The sequence below is a fragment of the Carassius auratus genome, chromosome 18, assembly GCF_003368295.1.
Source record: "Carassius auratus strain Wakin chromosome 18, ASM336829v1, whole genome shotgun sequence".
In the NCBI taxonomy this organism is placed as follows: Eukaryota; Metazoa; Chordata; class Actinopteri; order Cypriniformes; family Cyprinidae; genus Carassius; species Carassius auratus.
Window position 1 is genome coordinate 17,379,799 of NC_039260.1, and position 18,220 is coordinate 17,398,018.

The window sequence follows — 18,220 nt, forward strand, 5'->3', positions numbered from 1 at the left end:
TCACAGCTACTATGGAATTTGTGTCAAATACCCACACTTGCGGTCTTGGCTGCTTGTGAGCGTATGTACGACAGGAAGTAAGTGTGCAACACTGTCCAAGGTTTTAAAAACAACAAAGTGCAGTGCCCTTAATGCACACTAAATCCTCACTATCTCCAATACCACTCCGGAGTGGCTTTGTGTATCCCACAATGCATCATTTTTTGTAATAAATTGTGAGATTTTTGCTGAGAGGTAACAGAAACATTTCCAATGTAAGTTAAATATTAATATAATAATTCAATATTATTATAAATCATTTTGTGGAAAAACTAAATGTTGCACATTTTATTGGTGGAAAGATGAGTGGCGGTAATATTTATTTTGTACATTTGTAACTGCTTTTCATCACTTAATTAGAAGCACCACAAATTAAATTGTGTTTAGGAACTAAATGTTATAGGAACTACTGAACAGATATTTTAAACACAATGAATTTAAAATAAAAATGAAACACTTGCATTTTTACAGCGCTATGTGTGTCCCATCAGATAATGAAAAGTTCTACACACACTTGTGGTCTTCGTGCTCATTTGAACACTTGGGCCAAATACAGGAAATATGTCATATAACTAGTCAAGTTGTCAAGTTCAAAGATTACAAGTTTGGGTATTTGGACAAGGGGTGGCTGTTTTACTTAGCAGGTGGAACTTTTTCCTACTCATTTTCTCCCATCCATAGTACTATGAGTGTTTCATCTTGGTTCTCCGGAAGTCTTTGGCTGTGTCCCAATTCAGAGACTGCATCTTTCAAATGATGTGGTCTTCTGGAGTCTGTGAATTTGCAGTTAACATCTGAACTGCTTTAAAGTGTGTGTGCGTTTTTTTTTTAAGTAAGTTGAAACCGAAACCCAGCATCTAAGTGTAATGCTCAATTTTCTGTCATTATTGGCAAGCAATGAGTCTTGGGATCATCTGGGCTGTGAAGGATCCAATAGTTGCATCCTTTGTGGCCCGGGAAATGAAGGATGTATTTCAAGGCTGCAACTGAAGGGACCTTTGAAATGGGACAGTCTTTGTCGTGATGCTGTGATGGTCTTCAAACGCAGCCTTCGAAGGATGGAGCCTTTGAATTGGCACACAGCTTTTTATCAAAGATGATTTTTCAAACAGTTAACTCTGTACTCTCAGCTTGCATGCTCCTTTATCTTTCTTCTGTCTTCACTAATCAGTTGTCCAAAAGTTGGCAACCCATTCCGTGTTGTTTACACAATGTGCTCATCTTTAATGCAACTTTTCAATGAAGTATAGTGTAGTTAGACAACCAGTTTGACACTGTAACGTTTTGGTTACAGGATTCACAAGCAGCTAGTTCCATAATTACCATATTCTTTTTGATTACTTAAATTTCAGTCCAAATGTTTTCTCAGACAAAACTGTCATCATGTAGTGCAGAAATTTATTATAATAACAGTTTTAGTAACATAATTACCATTAATTACCAGGCTTTGGAAATGTGTTCATAAATGACTAATAACTCATTTACAAATAAATTATAAATCATTGATAAGCATTTATAAATGCATGAATAAAAATGGTGGTTTAAATGAAATTCCTTATAATTTGGTGCAATACTTTCTGGTAGAATATTCTTTTTTTCTGAATAGTTTAATGAAAGTTTACTTGTATAAGCCACTTTCCATGTTAAGTTATGTTGTTTTAAGTTTAAAGTTGTGTTTACTGATATATTTCATCAACATTAAAATACATTTCACTTGAAAGTATATTTATATATACATTCATTAACATTTAATGTGTGTCGACTTTAACATGCACTTTTACAGGTTATTAATGTTCATAACTCATTAATAAATGGTTCACAGCTGTCCACTTTACATTTAGGTTTACTTTCACAAGTTATTGATGTTTATAACTCATTATTTAATGGTTCACAGGTGTTCAGGTTACATTAAGGTTCACGGATAACTAATATTGGAAATAAATTTTCACTGTTGATATTTGATTAAGTCATTGTTGTGCTTTTATGTCCACGTAAAAAGTTAAACAGAGATTATTTCATCTTAAATAAAATAAATCAATTTTTTATCATTGCTGTGGATAGGCAGTTTTTCAATTCAGATTCGTATCAATTCCTCGTAGGACTGGATCCAAATCATAACAACTTCCCATACTTTTCTTCTACTTTTTCTTATCCTTTGACTGGGATATAAGCTATGGAGAAATTCTTAGACTTGGCAGCTCACAAAAGCAGTTGCCCCCCTGTGAGTGAGAAACTTTTACTTCACGCAGTCTTCAGTGTGTTTGCCTGCCACGAGTTGTTTTAGTAATGCTTTAACCACCACACAGATTAGTTCAACAATGGAAAACAATGAATGCTGTGATAGCAGCATTTAACAGGGTTTGCTCAGAGACACCTGTGGGCAGAGCTGAACACTCACATAAATTTGAAGATGTGTGCTGCTGATGACAGATCCATCAGAGTCTCGTTTTCTCGGCAGTAAAGTTTCTGCATGCAGGCGAGCGACCGAGTGATAATTTATCTCCAGGGCTTTGTAGGTAATTGTTTGGAAAGCTGATTTTCTAAACACTTTCGGCTCACAGGAATGCTCTGTGGTTTCCGAGTGCTCTGCTGTGACAGGGAATGAAAAATGTCTTTATTCACTTCGTTTGTCAAAAACAACAAATTCTTCCTCTTGTCCTTTTTTGTGCATTTATAATTTGACTATTAAATGCATACTTAGATATCCTGACAAATCTGAGCACAGATTAATGTTAGAATAAGATTATAAGATTTCTAGAGGCAACGTGAGATTTTTTACGAGATTTTTGTCACGTTATAATTACAATGTAACTTGTAATTAATCCAGGAAATAAGTCTGATTTACAGGAAATGCAGCAAATCAAACAGATTTATTTATATAGGTGAGTGCGTAAGTACAGAATGTGTGTGTATTATACCTCTGACACATTACACACAGCTCACAGCAGTGGCTGAGATAGCGTCTTCACTAATGAAGGTTATACTAAACAGAGATCTATACTCTGTGTGTGTCAATATGTCTATAAATGGCAGTCAGGTGGCTTTGAAAGCCCTTCATTCTCTTTTTAACAGACATTGTGTGCATCTGGGCACCATATTCCCTCACCTGAGGCCATGCTTTTAAAAATAACCTTCTCAATGTTACCAAAAAATATTTTCCACACTACAGTGACCCTTAGCAGATCAACAAGAATCTATCTATCTATCTTTCTATCTATCTATCTATCTATCTATCTATCTATCTATCTATCTATCTATCTATCTATCTATCTATCTATCTATCTGTCAGTTAACACAATTAATAATATAGTTCAGGCATTTATGTAAAAGTTCTTGAACATTGCCACTGACTGTAAGGCTGGACAGAGCTGCTAAATTAAGTCTCTGTACAGCTCAGGCACCAAGCTGTCTCCTGTTAATTAAATATTAATGATGAAAGATTATCATGGCCAAAGCCTGATTTATCAACAAGCTCTGGTCTGCTCGGAAACCGCACTGTGGTTCAGAAACAGCACCGGTATCAGCTCTGTGACCAAATCTGAATAATTCAAACATTGCTCAGTGTGTGTGGGCTATACATTTCCCCTAAATCCAAATTTCAATTCTCCCTCAATCCTTGCATGCAGTAGGATTGTGAAATTGCCGTGTTAGTAATTAACATGAAGTGTGTTCATATGAATGATTTAGTAAAACAACCTAACTTTTAAGATGACCATCAGCATTAAATTAAGCAGAACTGGGGACTCTGGTCCAATGGAGTGACCATTAGTTGCCATTTGAACCCTGCTAGTGACCCTTGACCCATCATCCTCAAACCCATCTCAATGGCAGATGGCCTGCAGCTCCAAGATGAAGCTCAAATGCATGTAACAGTTCAATGTTGGGTTTGACTCTGTGTGTTTGTTAGTCATATCAGTCCTCAAATGCAATCCACTCACATCAAAAAACAAACAAACAAACAAAAAAAGTACAATTTATTACAATATAATAAATGCATGATACATTATGGCCAGGGGCAAATTTAGGAATATATATATATATATATATATATATATATATATATATATATATATATATATATATATATGTATGTATGTATGTATGTATGTATGTATGTATGTATGTGTATGTATGTATGTATGTATGTATGTATGTATATATATATATATATATATATATATATATATATATATATATATATATATATATATATATATATATATATATATATATATATATTAAATGTATACATTTTTATTCTTTATTTATTATGATGCACCAAATGTATGCATTGCAACCACATTTTTCCTTTTAATAAAGAAGCTATATAAATAGATAGACATATTATTCACACAGTATTGATTATATAGGGGCAGATGATCTCTTCTAAAATATAAGGGTTATATATATAAATCTAATCAAATTTTAAAAATGATTTTTAAAAAAGGACATCAGAAATAATCTATATAAAACATATTTTGTTGTACAGGTGAACATTCATTGTATTGCTTGTTTGTTTTATGTATTTCTTAACAAATGAGTGGACAGTAACAGAAAACACCAAGAATATAATTATGTTATCTGGTACTGTATATGGGATAGATTGTATAATGGAAAACGAGGCTAAATGTATTGTTTTGTTGTTCTTGTGCGTGTACGTGTTCTGTTTTACAATAATCTGTTTGCATATTTTTGAGTCTTTGCTGTATTATTCTCCTTATTATAAGTTAAATAATAAATATATGATTAAATGATGTCTTTCAATATTTAAATACGTTTAAAACACACATTCTAAAGCAGGACGATTCATTCCATCCAGCATTTTATGTTAATCATTAGCACGTTGACAGATTTTTTGTTTGTTTGTTTGTTTTTAGTATACAGCCAATATTTAAAATGTTTATTTAAAAAACACACACACGCACTGTTATGTTTAGAGAAATATGCTTTAAGAGGGCTATGAATGTGAAAGAGAGAGAGAGCGAGTGAGAGGCTAGTGCGCAGATCACAGATCGAACATTTCGATTGTTACTGAAATAATTTGCATACTGATTCCCTTTCAGCCCGAGCCGGATCCATAACTGCTCGCGCGGCTATTCAAATGCACGCGCATCTTTAAATGCACGGATAAGGCAGAATCAAGAGCCCAGAGACAAGCAAACAACGCCGACCGAGACGGAGTTTTTGCCCGTGGATGCTGTGATTCGATCATGGAAACGGTGGAAAAGCGATTATCCTGCTGGACGAGACCCGCCGGATGGATGCGGGATGCGCCGTGCATGCGGAGCTGAACTCTGAACAAATTACGCACTAAAGCGAACGATTGCTTTCAATGACAAACTGTGGATAACGCACAGAACTTACAGGTACATGTCTGTGCATGGTTTGGCAATGATAATATATTTAGCGATGGGACTGGAATCCTATTGTAAAGAGCGCATCGTGTAGGTTGAAATGAACGGTGCGTGAGTGTGTGTGTGTGGAGAGAGAGAGAGAGATAGAGTGAGAAAGCAAAGTATCACTGCATGATGAGTGTATATGTTGTTTTACTGGATGCAGTGACATTTGGCGCCCTGCGGAGTTTACTGAACTTGAAAACAAGGTTAAAGTCATGGGTCACTTTTATGCACTGTCAAATTGCCCCAGTGCTGTAAATCATATGCCATGCCGTGATTCCCATAAACTTGAATGAAAATAATGACAGTATAATCATGTCAACATTATATTTAGCACTGCATTCATGCATTGAATTGTGTTTGCAGACTGTAGAGTTGGGTGTATCCGCAATGTGCCACACACAGTAGCTACATATCTGTTCTTTCATATGGGGTACTTTAATATGTTTATGTTTCACTGCCCCATTATAATTAGATCATAAACAGCATGATGCTACCCTCAAAATATCTGACGCACTGAACGTCGCCTGTAATTCTAATTAATTATTTGAATTAATTATTAAGTGAAAGCTCGCGTGTTTATGTAGGCTCTCTGATTGGATGCAGGGCTGTCTTTCCCCGCCCATTTTACGCTATCATGGTACTTCTGACCTTACTGTAAGTTTAGGAAAGTAGTTTAGAGTTTACTTGAATTATTTTCTTAATGCAGAATGACCATCATCGTTGCTGATCCCCCTCAGTTATGCTTCCCAAATTTAATAAACTCGTTTAACAGTATTTATTTATTTTATTTTTTTGCCACATATTGTCGAACAAAATATCCTATTTCGAGCTTGAAAGGCGAACAAGCCCTTTCTACAATCTATCCTCTTCTATAAATATTATGACATGAAATAATCATTATGTCTGTGCTGCTAGTGTTATCACTGTCGCTCTTTCGCTCTTTAAATCACACACACGTGTATTTATTTAGCATATTATTATTTTTCAATGAAAGGCTAACCATAGTCCTAGAAATAAAATCGCATATTTAAATGGAATATTTAAAATTATAAACATTAAAACATTATGTATCAATAATTTTACATTGACGACACAAGTTTTGTTTAAATGTTAAACCCCAAAGTAAACCTGCTGATGCTCACAGATAGAAACTAGTTGAATAAGCTGGAAAGTGGGCTAAAATTCAGTTCTTATATAATTATGAACGATAACTAATCTCTGGTCTTTGTAAGAAATTATACATTTGCTGTAGAAATGTCCAATCAAATGCAAATAGGGGTTCTGTCTGTTTTGAATTAATCGTTTTTTTTATGTTATTTACGGATCAATTAAATAATAAGTCCAAATTTAGTCCTTAAGACAGAGCAATGAGAAATTCTATAGCGTTACATTTTATGAGAATCTTTGCCTTTTTAAAAGCAAACCCGTCTCTCATAGATGTTATACATATAGGCTATAATACAAATATAATTTTTAAAAACTATTATTCATCGCGTTTTATAAAACGTAGGCCAAATGCTATTTTGTTACAGGCAACATCTCGACTTCCTGTTGTTGCGTACTTGGCTTAACACTTGGAAATGGAATAAACATTTTAATCGATTTATTGATCCCACGCGTGCAGAAATTGGCCTGTGTGTGTGGGGGGGGGGGTGTCCTAAATAAAAATTGGCATGCTGAATTTGTTACTGCTTTGGTGGACACACTACTTTTTAAATTATATCCAACTGATCTTCTTAAAACAATCAATTAACACTTTTAAGTTACCTATTTCATCCTAAGTGTAACCGTATCTTTTCACTCTACTTTCAGTTTTAAGAAAGAAACTGATCCGCTAATGTTATCCAGAATCGATTGTTGCATATTTCAACCATCCCCTGCGCAGAACGCTCTGTGATCGGTAAGTCTTTAATAATAATAATAATAATAATAATAATAATAATAATAATAATAATAATAATAATAAATTATGTTTATGATTTTATGGCAAATCTATTTCGGCATTAAACAACGTTATAAGGCTGTGTATAGTAATATACCCGTTCATAAACGTTTAAGATCCAGAATTCTGGAGCAGGGATAATATTATTCGAAAAAATGGTAATAATGATAATAATTATAATAGGCCTACATATTTCAAAATAAAATAATATTTTATTTAGATCTGTTTAAACAGTTGCATTTTAACCAAAGCAGTTTTTACAAATGTATGCCTGGATAATTGAAAATTGGATAACACAGTAGGCTATTTGGGAGATATTTTAAAATACTATAAGAGAGTATCGTCACTCACGTAACATCACATTTATATTCTTCACATTTTACAGTATATGATATTTTAAAACCTTACATCTGATTACATTATTTTTTTCTGCTTCTGCTGCTTTTTTTTTCTTCTTTTTTTTCTTTTTATCGAACCATGTTATTTTGGGTAAACATTTAAATCGCTGGTTTATTACTGAAATGTCGTTGAAAACAAACTGCAATTCTGATTATTTATAAATTACCATCAACCCGTCGTGTTAATATTTGACTCTGCATTGATTTGTGCTTCTGTTTGTTTCAAATAGTGGCATTAGTGCTGAGGTTTGCCTTTTGATTCACGTTTCAAGTAAAGAGGTTCTAAAACTCTTCTCCACATATAAAAACACAGGCGCCCAATTAACGATTTGAGGTAAAGTTCAGGGGCAAAAGTCTTTAAATGATTGAATATTCTCTTGTGCTACCTTTGTATGCTTCAATTAGAGTAAAATGCAGTCAAACAAAACTCATGAAATCGTTAAGAATTTAAATTAGTTTTATAGTTGTATTTCTTTTTATTTTATTTTGCAGATTACTTCGAATATACTTTTTATGAATTGTACTTTAATGCGTTTAATAAATTACTTTAACTGTACAGTCGTCATACATTATCAGTTTCACATTTAATTCTAGGTATAACAATTATTTATAAGAAATATCATTTGATATTTATACATTTAGATGACTGTTGTTTACATGTTCCCATGCGCATTTTTGTGACATAGATTTCTACGCGTTGCTTTTACAATGTTAACTATCTTTCCACCACTGCTGTATATAGTTAATAGATAAACAAGCTGGTTTTATAGGCAAGAAGAGACGCCTAGGTAGGCCTCAACCGAAAACCCCTCCATAACCCCCCACATACACACACACACATACACACACACACACACCGCTGCGCACGTCACGGAGACAAGAGTGCGAATGAAAAATATCGACCACTATGAGAATGTGCGCAGATGTGGCTGGCTGCTAAATTTCGTGCTTGAATACGATCTTTTTTCATCACATTAATGGTCGATGGTGATAACGCAAAGTCTGTGACCTGCAGTGTATGGCTTGCCATTTTTTGTTTATGTGAAAATAAATTATAACGTGAGCCAGAGAGTTTTTTTTTTTTACCACAGTAAATTCCTGAATTCATAATGAGCTGTAAAATATGTATTGTTATGCATGTTATTTTTAATATTATTATTTTTTGTTTGTTTGTTTGTTTGTTTTATTATTTCAGCTGACATTTTCACTTCTGATTATTTTAATTGCAAACGCTTTCAGCAATTAAGAACAATAACAATTTGACTATTGGTATTATTATTATCATTAAACGTATTTTTATTAATATTATTCATCTCTTGTTTCGTTAACCACTTGTCAAATCCTCACAAGTGATCCGAGTTGACTTCTAATTTGTCATAATTTAACTTGCTCATTTGTTTCTGTTCTTCTTAACTCGTTAATCCGGATGGCATTGTTCTTGACCCTGACAGATGTATGTGTGTTTTGTCACTAAGCAGGTCGCTAAGAAACAAGGAAAAGTCTGAAAAAGTTAATCTCTCTCCCTCCCCCGCAGCTGTTAGCTTCAGGAGTCTTGAAGCGTCACCTTTGACATGTCCCCTATATGCGCACGAGCGGGGGCCCAGGGCTGGGGGCCCCAGGACTGACCACTGCAAGCTGTCAAGCTGTCGCCCCACCCGGGCTTGGACGCTTTCGCCGGGCTCCTAACAGTCAAGTTATCCCGTTCTCTCGCTTGACTGGACATGAAACTGACTTTTTGGAGTCGATTTTAACTATAAACAATGTGAAGTCGTGCAAAGTGATATCTCTTTAATGTATGTGTGGGGGGTGTGGTGGGGGATCTTGTAACTGCCTTGGTAATTTTTGTCTTGCCATCCCAAAAAAAATAAAAAATAAAATAAAAAATAAAAAAAATATATATATATGTATATATATATATATATATATATATATATATATATATATATATATATATATATATATATATATATATATATATATATATATATAGGTTCTTTTTGTTCTTGTAAAAACGTCTGTGTGCAAATTCAGCATGGACTAATTGTGTTAGATTTTGATCTGCCTCCTATCTTTTACACAATCTGCATTAATTGTGTTTATATAGATTTAATTGGAAACTGTAGGATTTCGGATGTCGGATTGAAACTTTTTTTAACTCGTCAGTAAAATCACTGTACATCCAATAAAAAAAAAACGTATTTTTGTAAGATTGATTTGGCATAGAAATGGGTTTTGCCTATTCATTTGTGGGCAGAATGAAGTTCACCCATGAAACCTAATGTGCTCTGTCATTATACTGGCAGGCCGCGGAAGCGGGGCACACTCCTGATGGCTTGGTTCGTTACTCTTAATAGCACAACAATAGAAACATCTGTCCAGCCTTTCTCTGCCTATTACCCGTCCGTCTGTCCTTGATCGCAAAAAACTGCTCTGCATTCTCTCACGATGACTTACATTCAGCAATCTGTATACTTTTTTCTGTTTTTTTTTTCATTAAAAAAAATAAATAAATAAAAATTTTCCTCTGTGTGTCAGACCTTTCTTATCTCAACTGAATCTCGTGACGATGTGTAGCCTATATAAATTATATTGATATATCTGCAGTTATATGTGCATGCATCAACATTTCTCTGAGTTCGGAGCAGGAACTAATGTAGGCTCTAGCTGTGTCCAAATTCAGGGTCTGCATCCTCCTTAGGATCCTTCCTACCCGGTTGAAGTAGGATGGGTCCTCCGACGACCGCAAAAACCGGAAGTCGGTGTTTGTGAATTTGGACAGCCTACCCTTCTTTCAGTTCCCTCCCTTAACCGTTGCTCATATCCTGTCGCCTAGCAACCGTGACAGCGCCAAGCAAGACGCCGGTGAAGAGCTCATCGTTCTCTCCCCGGAGCTTTATAAACACTTCTGTCTGCTCTTTCGTCCTTAGAAGCGTTAAAACAGCTTCAATCACTAACAAATAAGCTGTGTGTAAGGGGATATTCACACAGGCAGTAAGGAAGAAGCTAGTTTACAAAAGTAAACGTTTTTTTTTTTTTTACACGTACACATGTAAAAAAAATGCTTAACGCTAAAACAAAATGCCTAACTAGAAAACCACTGAAAATATATCTTTTTGAAAAGCCAGTTTTTAAAAAACATCGAAAATAATACTCCTCCCCCACTCCGCTACCGCTCGCTTCGTCCTGCCGAAAAGAATTATGGGATAGGTAGGACGCGAAAGGATCCATCACACCCATCCTTCGAATTCGGGGAAAAGGAGGACGCATTTGTGGGCCGCATTTGAAGGATCCTACGAATTTGGACAGCCTTCGTCGCGGCGCTGTGACGTAACATCCTTCAAATGCGTCCTCCGAAGGATGTAGACCCTGAATTTGGACACAGCTTATATGTATATTAATGCAAGCAGAAGCCCCCAGGTGAACCCGGAAGTTTCCTACAACCACTGCATTAAGGGGGCTCTGCAAAACTAATTGTATTTATTCATGAATTATTCACGCGTATTATGAGACTTAATATGGTCCTCTGTTGGAATTGTTGTAATAAAGCATCAACGGTATAACACGTCATTCCATTAAATTCCTTCATTTTCATTAGTATCATTGTTATTTTCGGTATAACAGTTGCGTGAGGTTGGTCATGCTATACATCCAGAAAGAGGCATTCCTGTCTAATAGCAATGGGGTGCAACTTCCTTAAAAAAGTGACGTCAAATGAGGCGCGATCAGCGCGCATGCGCGGCAAGCAGAGCGGCAGCCGCAGCGCGGAGCAGTGCGCGAAACAACGGCAGATATGGCAAGAGATGGCGAGGGACGCGAGCACACTGACACCATGCACTGCTGAAGGGACGGGGGCCTTAATATTTCAAAAAAATTACAAAACTTTATAAAACATAGAAAAAGGGAACAAAACAAATCAGGAAAGAAGGCAAAGAAAAAATAGTCAAGATAACAACAGAACTTTTCCAATGAGAGCACTTCTGTGGACACTGCTCCGCTATATCAGATAGATGATTTGTCCACACGCTTGCACGTATAATGAACGCCCAGCTGTCGATGGAGAACATTGGCGATCTGCACGGAGTGAGCCATGAACCCAGCGCGGCGGATCTCATGATCGGAGACAGCGCTCATCACAGGAGCCATCGAAGCAGTCTGTCAGCCCATGCGCGCTCCATGGGCATGGCATCAATCCTGGACAGCGGCGACTATCATCATCACCGGCCCCCGGAGCACCCCGGGCTCGCCACGCACCTGCACCCGGCCATGAGCATGGCGTGCGAGGCTCCCCCCGGGATGAGCATGAGCAGCACATACACCACACTCACTCCGCTGCAGCCCTTACCGCCCATCTCCACCGTCTCCGACAAATTCCCGCACCACCATCATCACCATCACCACCACCACCACCATCACCCGCACCAGCGGATCCCGGGGAACGTCAGCGGGAGCTTCACCTTGATGAGGGACGATAGGGGTCTGGCCCCGATGAACAACCTGTACTCTCCTTACCACAAGGACGTGACCAGCATGGGACAGAGCCTGTCGCCCCTGTCTGGATCCGGGCTCAGCGGCATTCACAACTCCCAGCAGGGACTGCCGCCGTACGCGCACCCCGGGGCCACCATGCCCGCCGAGAAGATGCTCACACCCAACGGATTCGAGGCACACCACCCCGCGATGTTGGCTCGACACGGGGAGCAGCACATGAGCGCGTCTTCGGCGAGCATGGTGCAGCTCAACGGCATCCACCATCACCCGCACGCCCATCTCAATGCCCAGGGTCACGGTCAGGTGCTGGGCTCCACAAGGGAGCAGAACCACTCATCTGTGCCCGGATCGCAGCTCAACAACGGCAGCAGCTCGGGACAGATGGAAGAGGTCAATACCAAAGAAGTGGCCCAAAGAATCACCACGGAACTGAAAAGATATAGCATCCCGCAGGCTATCTTCGCCCAGAGGGTGCTGTGCCGCTCGCAAGGGACGCTTTCGGACCTGCTACGGAACCCTAAGCCCTGGAGCAAGCTCAAGTCTGGCCGGGAAACCTTCCGCAGGATGTGGAAATGGTTGCAGGAGCCTGAGTTCCAGAGAATGTCCGCGCTCAGGCTCGCAGGTGAGAGAACAATAGGTAATACACTTCTTCTCTTCTCCTCAGTATATCACTCTCATTTCATTTCCTTCAAATGCATTTCACGAGTGACCAGCATTCGACGTTTTTGCGCTTTTTGGAGGTTTCCAACTTAGCTTAATTTTTTGTTGTGGTTGTGCGATTTTATTCTGCGCTCGTTGTGCTACTTTGATTTACACTGATACCTTCAAACTTGAGGTTGCGTTCTCGATGCATAATATTGACCGCCTAGGTAAAGTGATCCAGCGCAATAGATTTGTTTTGTTCGGCTTGTTTGTTTTTGAGCTATTTGATTGAGCAATCTGTTATCTTCAGACTTAGTTACATGGAGCACACAGAAATAGTCTGATCCAAAATACCTCTAAACCTCGGTAGCCACAGTCCCATTTTGTCTATGTGAAAATGGATGCAGTGTCCACTTGCCTTTGCAACACGTTTATGACCACTGATCTACATTTTATTTTAGAACATCACCACATGCTGTAGTGAAACACGGTCACGTGTATCGTGGAGATATTTTGTTTTTGAACTAGTGCGCGTAAATATGTTACCGTGTTCGATGTGTGCGGACTACAGAAATGGAGGCTGAATGAGTGTCGCAGTGTGTGTTTGGGTTTGTAAGAAAGGGTCACGATTTTCTTCTTCATTCTCCTCCAGTGACGTGTTCTCTGTGTAGGTTTTCTTAATTAACTGATTGGGGCTCCATTAATTTGCCTCACGAGAATTAGAATCAATTGGCGCGCGGCTTTGGAGGCCACTGATCCGTTCAAAGCCAGCAGTGAGGGGAAAATGAGAGAGCATCTCAAATGCGAATGTCTCTCTCTTTTTAAACCAGTTCATCATACATTTTATCACAACTATCAATAATTCATTCATGCACCTGAGGGGGAAAATACTTTGAAACAAATGTTTTTTCCTGAAAATATTTTTTCGTGGCAAAAAAATCATTTAAATGAGAAATAAATATTTGTGTCGATTTTATTTTTAAGCTCTCTTTGTGTGTCACTACAGTCTGGCCCCCGCAAAGTAGTTTACTTTTATTTTACCCTCTTACGCTCGATTTTTCTTTTTTCCTGTATCGAAGTTTCGTTTTTATTATTCATATCATGGTATTATGCAGTCATACATGTACAGTATGCTGATGTTTGGCTGGTGTTTGTTTGGTTTTGTTTAGTTCAGACTCGGCCTTGCTCTGTTATGATTTTTTGCTCCACGTTTTTGTATTACATTGTCAAATATGAATTTGCATCATACCATTTTATTTCCGCAAGTTTCTGCAAAGAACAGGATAAAAGGGAATATGTTTACGATATTTTTTTTCATATCGTGTAGGCTATTCGTTTTTCTTTTGGTTGACATAAACTAAAAAGAAATCCAGAGAATGTTTGGATCTTTTTGATTACTTGTATTACTATTATTATAAACTACTGCAATTCTAATTAGCCTACATGACAGTTAGATTTAGCTTATTTTGGTTTAGTGAGATTATTTTCTTATTCAGTTAAAGGATATTGAAATTAGTGAAGGTTTCAGACACAGTGATGTATATTATTGATTGAGTGCACATGGTTGAGGGTATGTGATCGGCCTACTGAGAGGTATATATAGAATTGGTATATTGATTATTCAAATTCAGTTCCCTTCTCCTTTTCCTTAGTAATGTAAGACAGTAGACCATTCAGCAGTCTTTCACAATACTGCTCTTTTACACCTTTTACACACTCGTGATTTTTATGCCGTGAATTTGCCATGCGCGCCAATTTTATCTCAGCTCTTTATATTTTAGCATATGGTTTCTTATGAGGAGGGCTTAATGTGTTGTTTGTTGAAAAGTTATCCTAGTCTAATTTTAATAGAAAAAGAAAACTAGAAGAAGAAACAAGCAAACAAAAACTGGCATTAGCTGTTTGTTTGTTTGTTTATTATTATTATTATTATTATTATTATTATTATTATTATTATTATTATTATTATTATGCCTAAATAATTAGTATTTGCGTAATTTTGTAACACGGTAATAAATGAAAATAACCTTTTACTTTTATCAAAGCGACATGCTTTAAGCTGTTTGTCCATAATTGTTAATCATTTTGCAATTGATATAGTTTTGGGAAGAAATTACTGTACTATTATAAAAATAAAAATAAAAGTTGATATGGAAGTATATATACAAATAATATATTACAAATTGTCTAATTTTACATCTAAAATGTCATATAAAAAGCTAAGAGACATTTTGTTCAGGTATATATAGTCATTTCAAACTATATCTGAACCCAAATGCGGTTTCGCTAAACTTCAAAACATTAGGCTAAATCAATAACTAATAAATTATTATTAAATCAAAAAACGCTTAACAGACCAGTAGTTGATGTACTTCTAAATAGGAATGTAACGAAACGGAATTTTCATAGGCTGTCTATTCATATTCTATAACCAATAGCATGTGTAATCTAAATTCCTTATATGTTATTATATATTCTAATATTGTATAGGCTCTATATAATTACATGGTAGCCTAAATAATGCTAATATATTTTTGGCCTGAGCGTAGATTAGGTTCTGTTTTGTTGCTGCATGGAGCCAGTGTGAAATGAGTGACCGTGGGCGAGCCCTGGCCTCGGGTGCGCGCTTATCTGGCGCCTGTCTAATGATTTGCAGACAAACAGTACCTATATGTGATGATCAAATGTGCTGAAGGATAAAGAGGTTCGCAGTTTTTTCCCTGGGAATCTGCGTGGAACTCGTCACAATGGCCTTGTGCATGGACACAGTTTTAATTTATGACACATGATAGCGAGCTCATTTGCCTTTTGTTAATATTTACCCACAGTTTCAAAACCTGTGCATAGTTTCGTTCTTCTTTTACACGAATGGACTAGCGTGTACATTAAATGTTTATTCACGTTATACCTCTTTACATTATAAAAACGACACTAGGCTATTGGCTTAAAACTCTTAGGATATTTATAATTTAATTAAATAAATATATAATTTATTTAAATATGATAAATAACATTCAAAATTTACGCTTAATACATATCAATCTTAAATATTAAAATAAGTATTAATGGTGTGCTACTGCATGTGAAACGGCAATATGTTATATAATGGGCGATAGAACTTAGACGCAGGACTGTGCTTGACATACTAATGATATGAGCCGGTTTATTTAAGAAAATAAGTTAGCTGTTAACGAATCGTGCACGCGTGTGTGTGCGTGCGTGTTACGGTTAAAGTAAATACCTGCTTCAAGCGGTTTCGCACCGTCTTTTAGCGCCCTCTTGTGGTTTCTTAATAACAGAAATGCCGCCCATTGGGATTTTTCACAAAGACAGAATAAAACACAGCCTTTTTATTTAAATAGCTACTGCTTAGTTTTGTTAAACAATTGTTGTTGTTGTTGTTTTATTCATCGGCTGGCAGTAAGTGGTTCTATTTGTTGTGATAGTGTATCTGCAATGCATGTGGTTAGATTTAAGCACCACGGACAGTTCCAGAGACTTCACTGGTATAGTGAACATATAGTGAAATTTTCAGTACAAACCCTCCGAAAAGCATCAGTGTTTCTGTTTTGTTTTGTCTGTTTCGTGTTTTTAACTGATTTGCTTTGAGAACAATTTCAGAAACACTATTTTAAGGTGTCCTTGTTACATTGTAATTATACATTTAAGTAAAAGTATTAATTAGGGTTAGGAATAGGGTTCAGTTTAGGGTCAGTTGCATGTAATTATGCATAATTTACTCTTAAGGCTACAGTAAGTGCATGTAGCACGGACACTGTAAAATAAAGTGTTTATCAAAAACTCATACTGTGTCGTGACAAATAAGTCTGTTTCTTTTACATGTTAGGCATTTATCTCTCACTGTTTCATGTGAATCTTTTGTTCTTTCAGCGTGCAAGAGAAAGGAGCAGGAGCATGGTAAATGTGAGCGAGGGAGCATCTCCAAGAAGCCCCGGCTGGTCTTCACTGATGTCCAGCGTCGGACTTTACATGCAATATTCAAAGAGAACAAGCGCCCGTCCAAAGAGTTACAAATCACCATCTCTCAGCAGCTGGGCCTGGAGCTCGCCACCGTCAGCAACTTCTTCATGAACGCGCGTCGGCGGAGCCTCGATAAGTGGCTCGATGACGGCAGCTCTAACTCGACCAACTCCTCCTCCTCCAGCACTTGTACCAAAGCATGATGGAGTAGTGGCTGCATTATGGGAAAAGAAAAAAAAAACTTCGGTGGAAAAGCTTTAAACAAAGAAAACTTAACAAGAGACAATTTTAGACAGCGTTTGCCCTTAAAACTTGTACAGTACCGATATTTATAATATCCAAAGAAAAACACCAAAGACTGCTTTGATCCCCATTTAGGACTTTCTTCGTTTATGTCTGACATTCTGCAAAAAAAAAAAATTAATGTGGCTGCATTATGGGAAAAGAAAAAAAAAACTTCGGTGGAAAAGCTTTAAACAAAGAAAACTTAACAAGAGACAATTTTAGACAGCGTTTGCCCTTAAAACTTGTACAGTACCGATATTTATAATATCCAAAGAAAAACACCAAAGACTGCTTTGATCCCCATTTAGGACTTTCTTCGTTTATGTCTGACATTCTGCAAAAAAAAAAAAAAAAAAGCAAAAAAAAAAAAGAAGTTACACTCCAATCACTGGTCGTTCCTCATCTCAACACACTCCCCTAACTGGAGTCTTTCTTTCTCATGTGATTGGTTGCTTTCAAAGACTTTGTCTCATCAATGAATGATTGGTCATTAACGTTGAGTGATTGTTATTCACTCTGATGTCAGATTCCAGATTTTGCGACGTCAGTGAGGGGCTTGATCGGCAGGTGTAAAGCCTGACGTCACACATTCACCTCTATAGGCATCCCAGATGTTGCCAGGGATGCCAAATATAACTAGTGCAGAATCTTGACAGAAGTTGCCTGAATGTAACCCTCAGGATAGTGCTTTCTTCCTAATTGTTGGAAAAGTTACATAGAAACCTAAAAAATACATGTGAACTTGCCATCTTCACTACTTATCAATCGCAGATGGTAAAACCAAAGAAACACATGTATTTTTTTTTTTTTTTAAATCAGACTAAACTATATTTATTGCTCTTAACAAGACCCCTGTGACTGTCCTAATCAGGTGACTCAGTAAATTTATCATGGGCTGTTGTTTCCATAGCCATTTAATGTATAATTCATTCTCTTGTTTGTCCTAAAACAAACTCAATCACTAGCCAAACATGTCTCTGTGAGGACACAGCTCTACCCGCACCCCATTCCTGCCTCAGTCCTTTCTTGTGATTATTTCAGGGAGA

The 18,220-nt window shown here is 37.0% G+C and overlaps 1 protein-coding gene and 1 long non-coding RNA gene across 3 annotated transcripts; both read left to right on the top strand.

Annotated features, from left to right (window-relative positions):
• Positions 1–5,103: 5,103 nt before the first annotated feature.
• Positions 5,104–9,629, top strand: LOC113118563 (uncharacterized). Its single transcript, XR_003294340.1, has 3 exons — positions 5,104–5,405; positions 7,251–7,338; positions 9,313–9,629. It is a non-coding gene; the product is annotated as an uncharacterized LOC113118563 (long non-coding RNA).
• A 1,773-nt stretch (positions 9,630–11,402) lies between these two features.
• Positions 11,403–17,309, top strand: LOC113118556 (hepatocyte nuclear factor 6-like). Of its 2 annotated transcripts, none has more exons than XM_026287828.1 (2): positions 11,403–12,903; positions 16,800–17,309. In XM_026287828.1, the coding sequence occupies exons 1-2, from the start codon at positions 11,814–11,816 to the stop codon at positions 17,090–17,092; spliced, it is 1,383 nt and encodes a 460-aa protein (XP_026143613.1). In that variant the 5' UTR covers positions 11,403–11,813; the 3' UTR covers positions 17,093–17,309. The 2 variants fall into 2 exon arrangements, with proteins under 2 accessions (XP_026143613.1, XP_026143615.1); XM_026287830.1 differs by having other exon boundaries at positions 11,403–12,888.
• Positions 17,310–18,220: the final 911 nt, after the last annotated feature.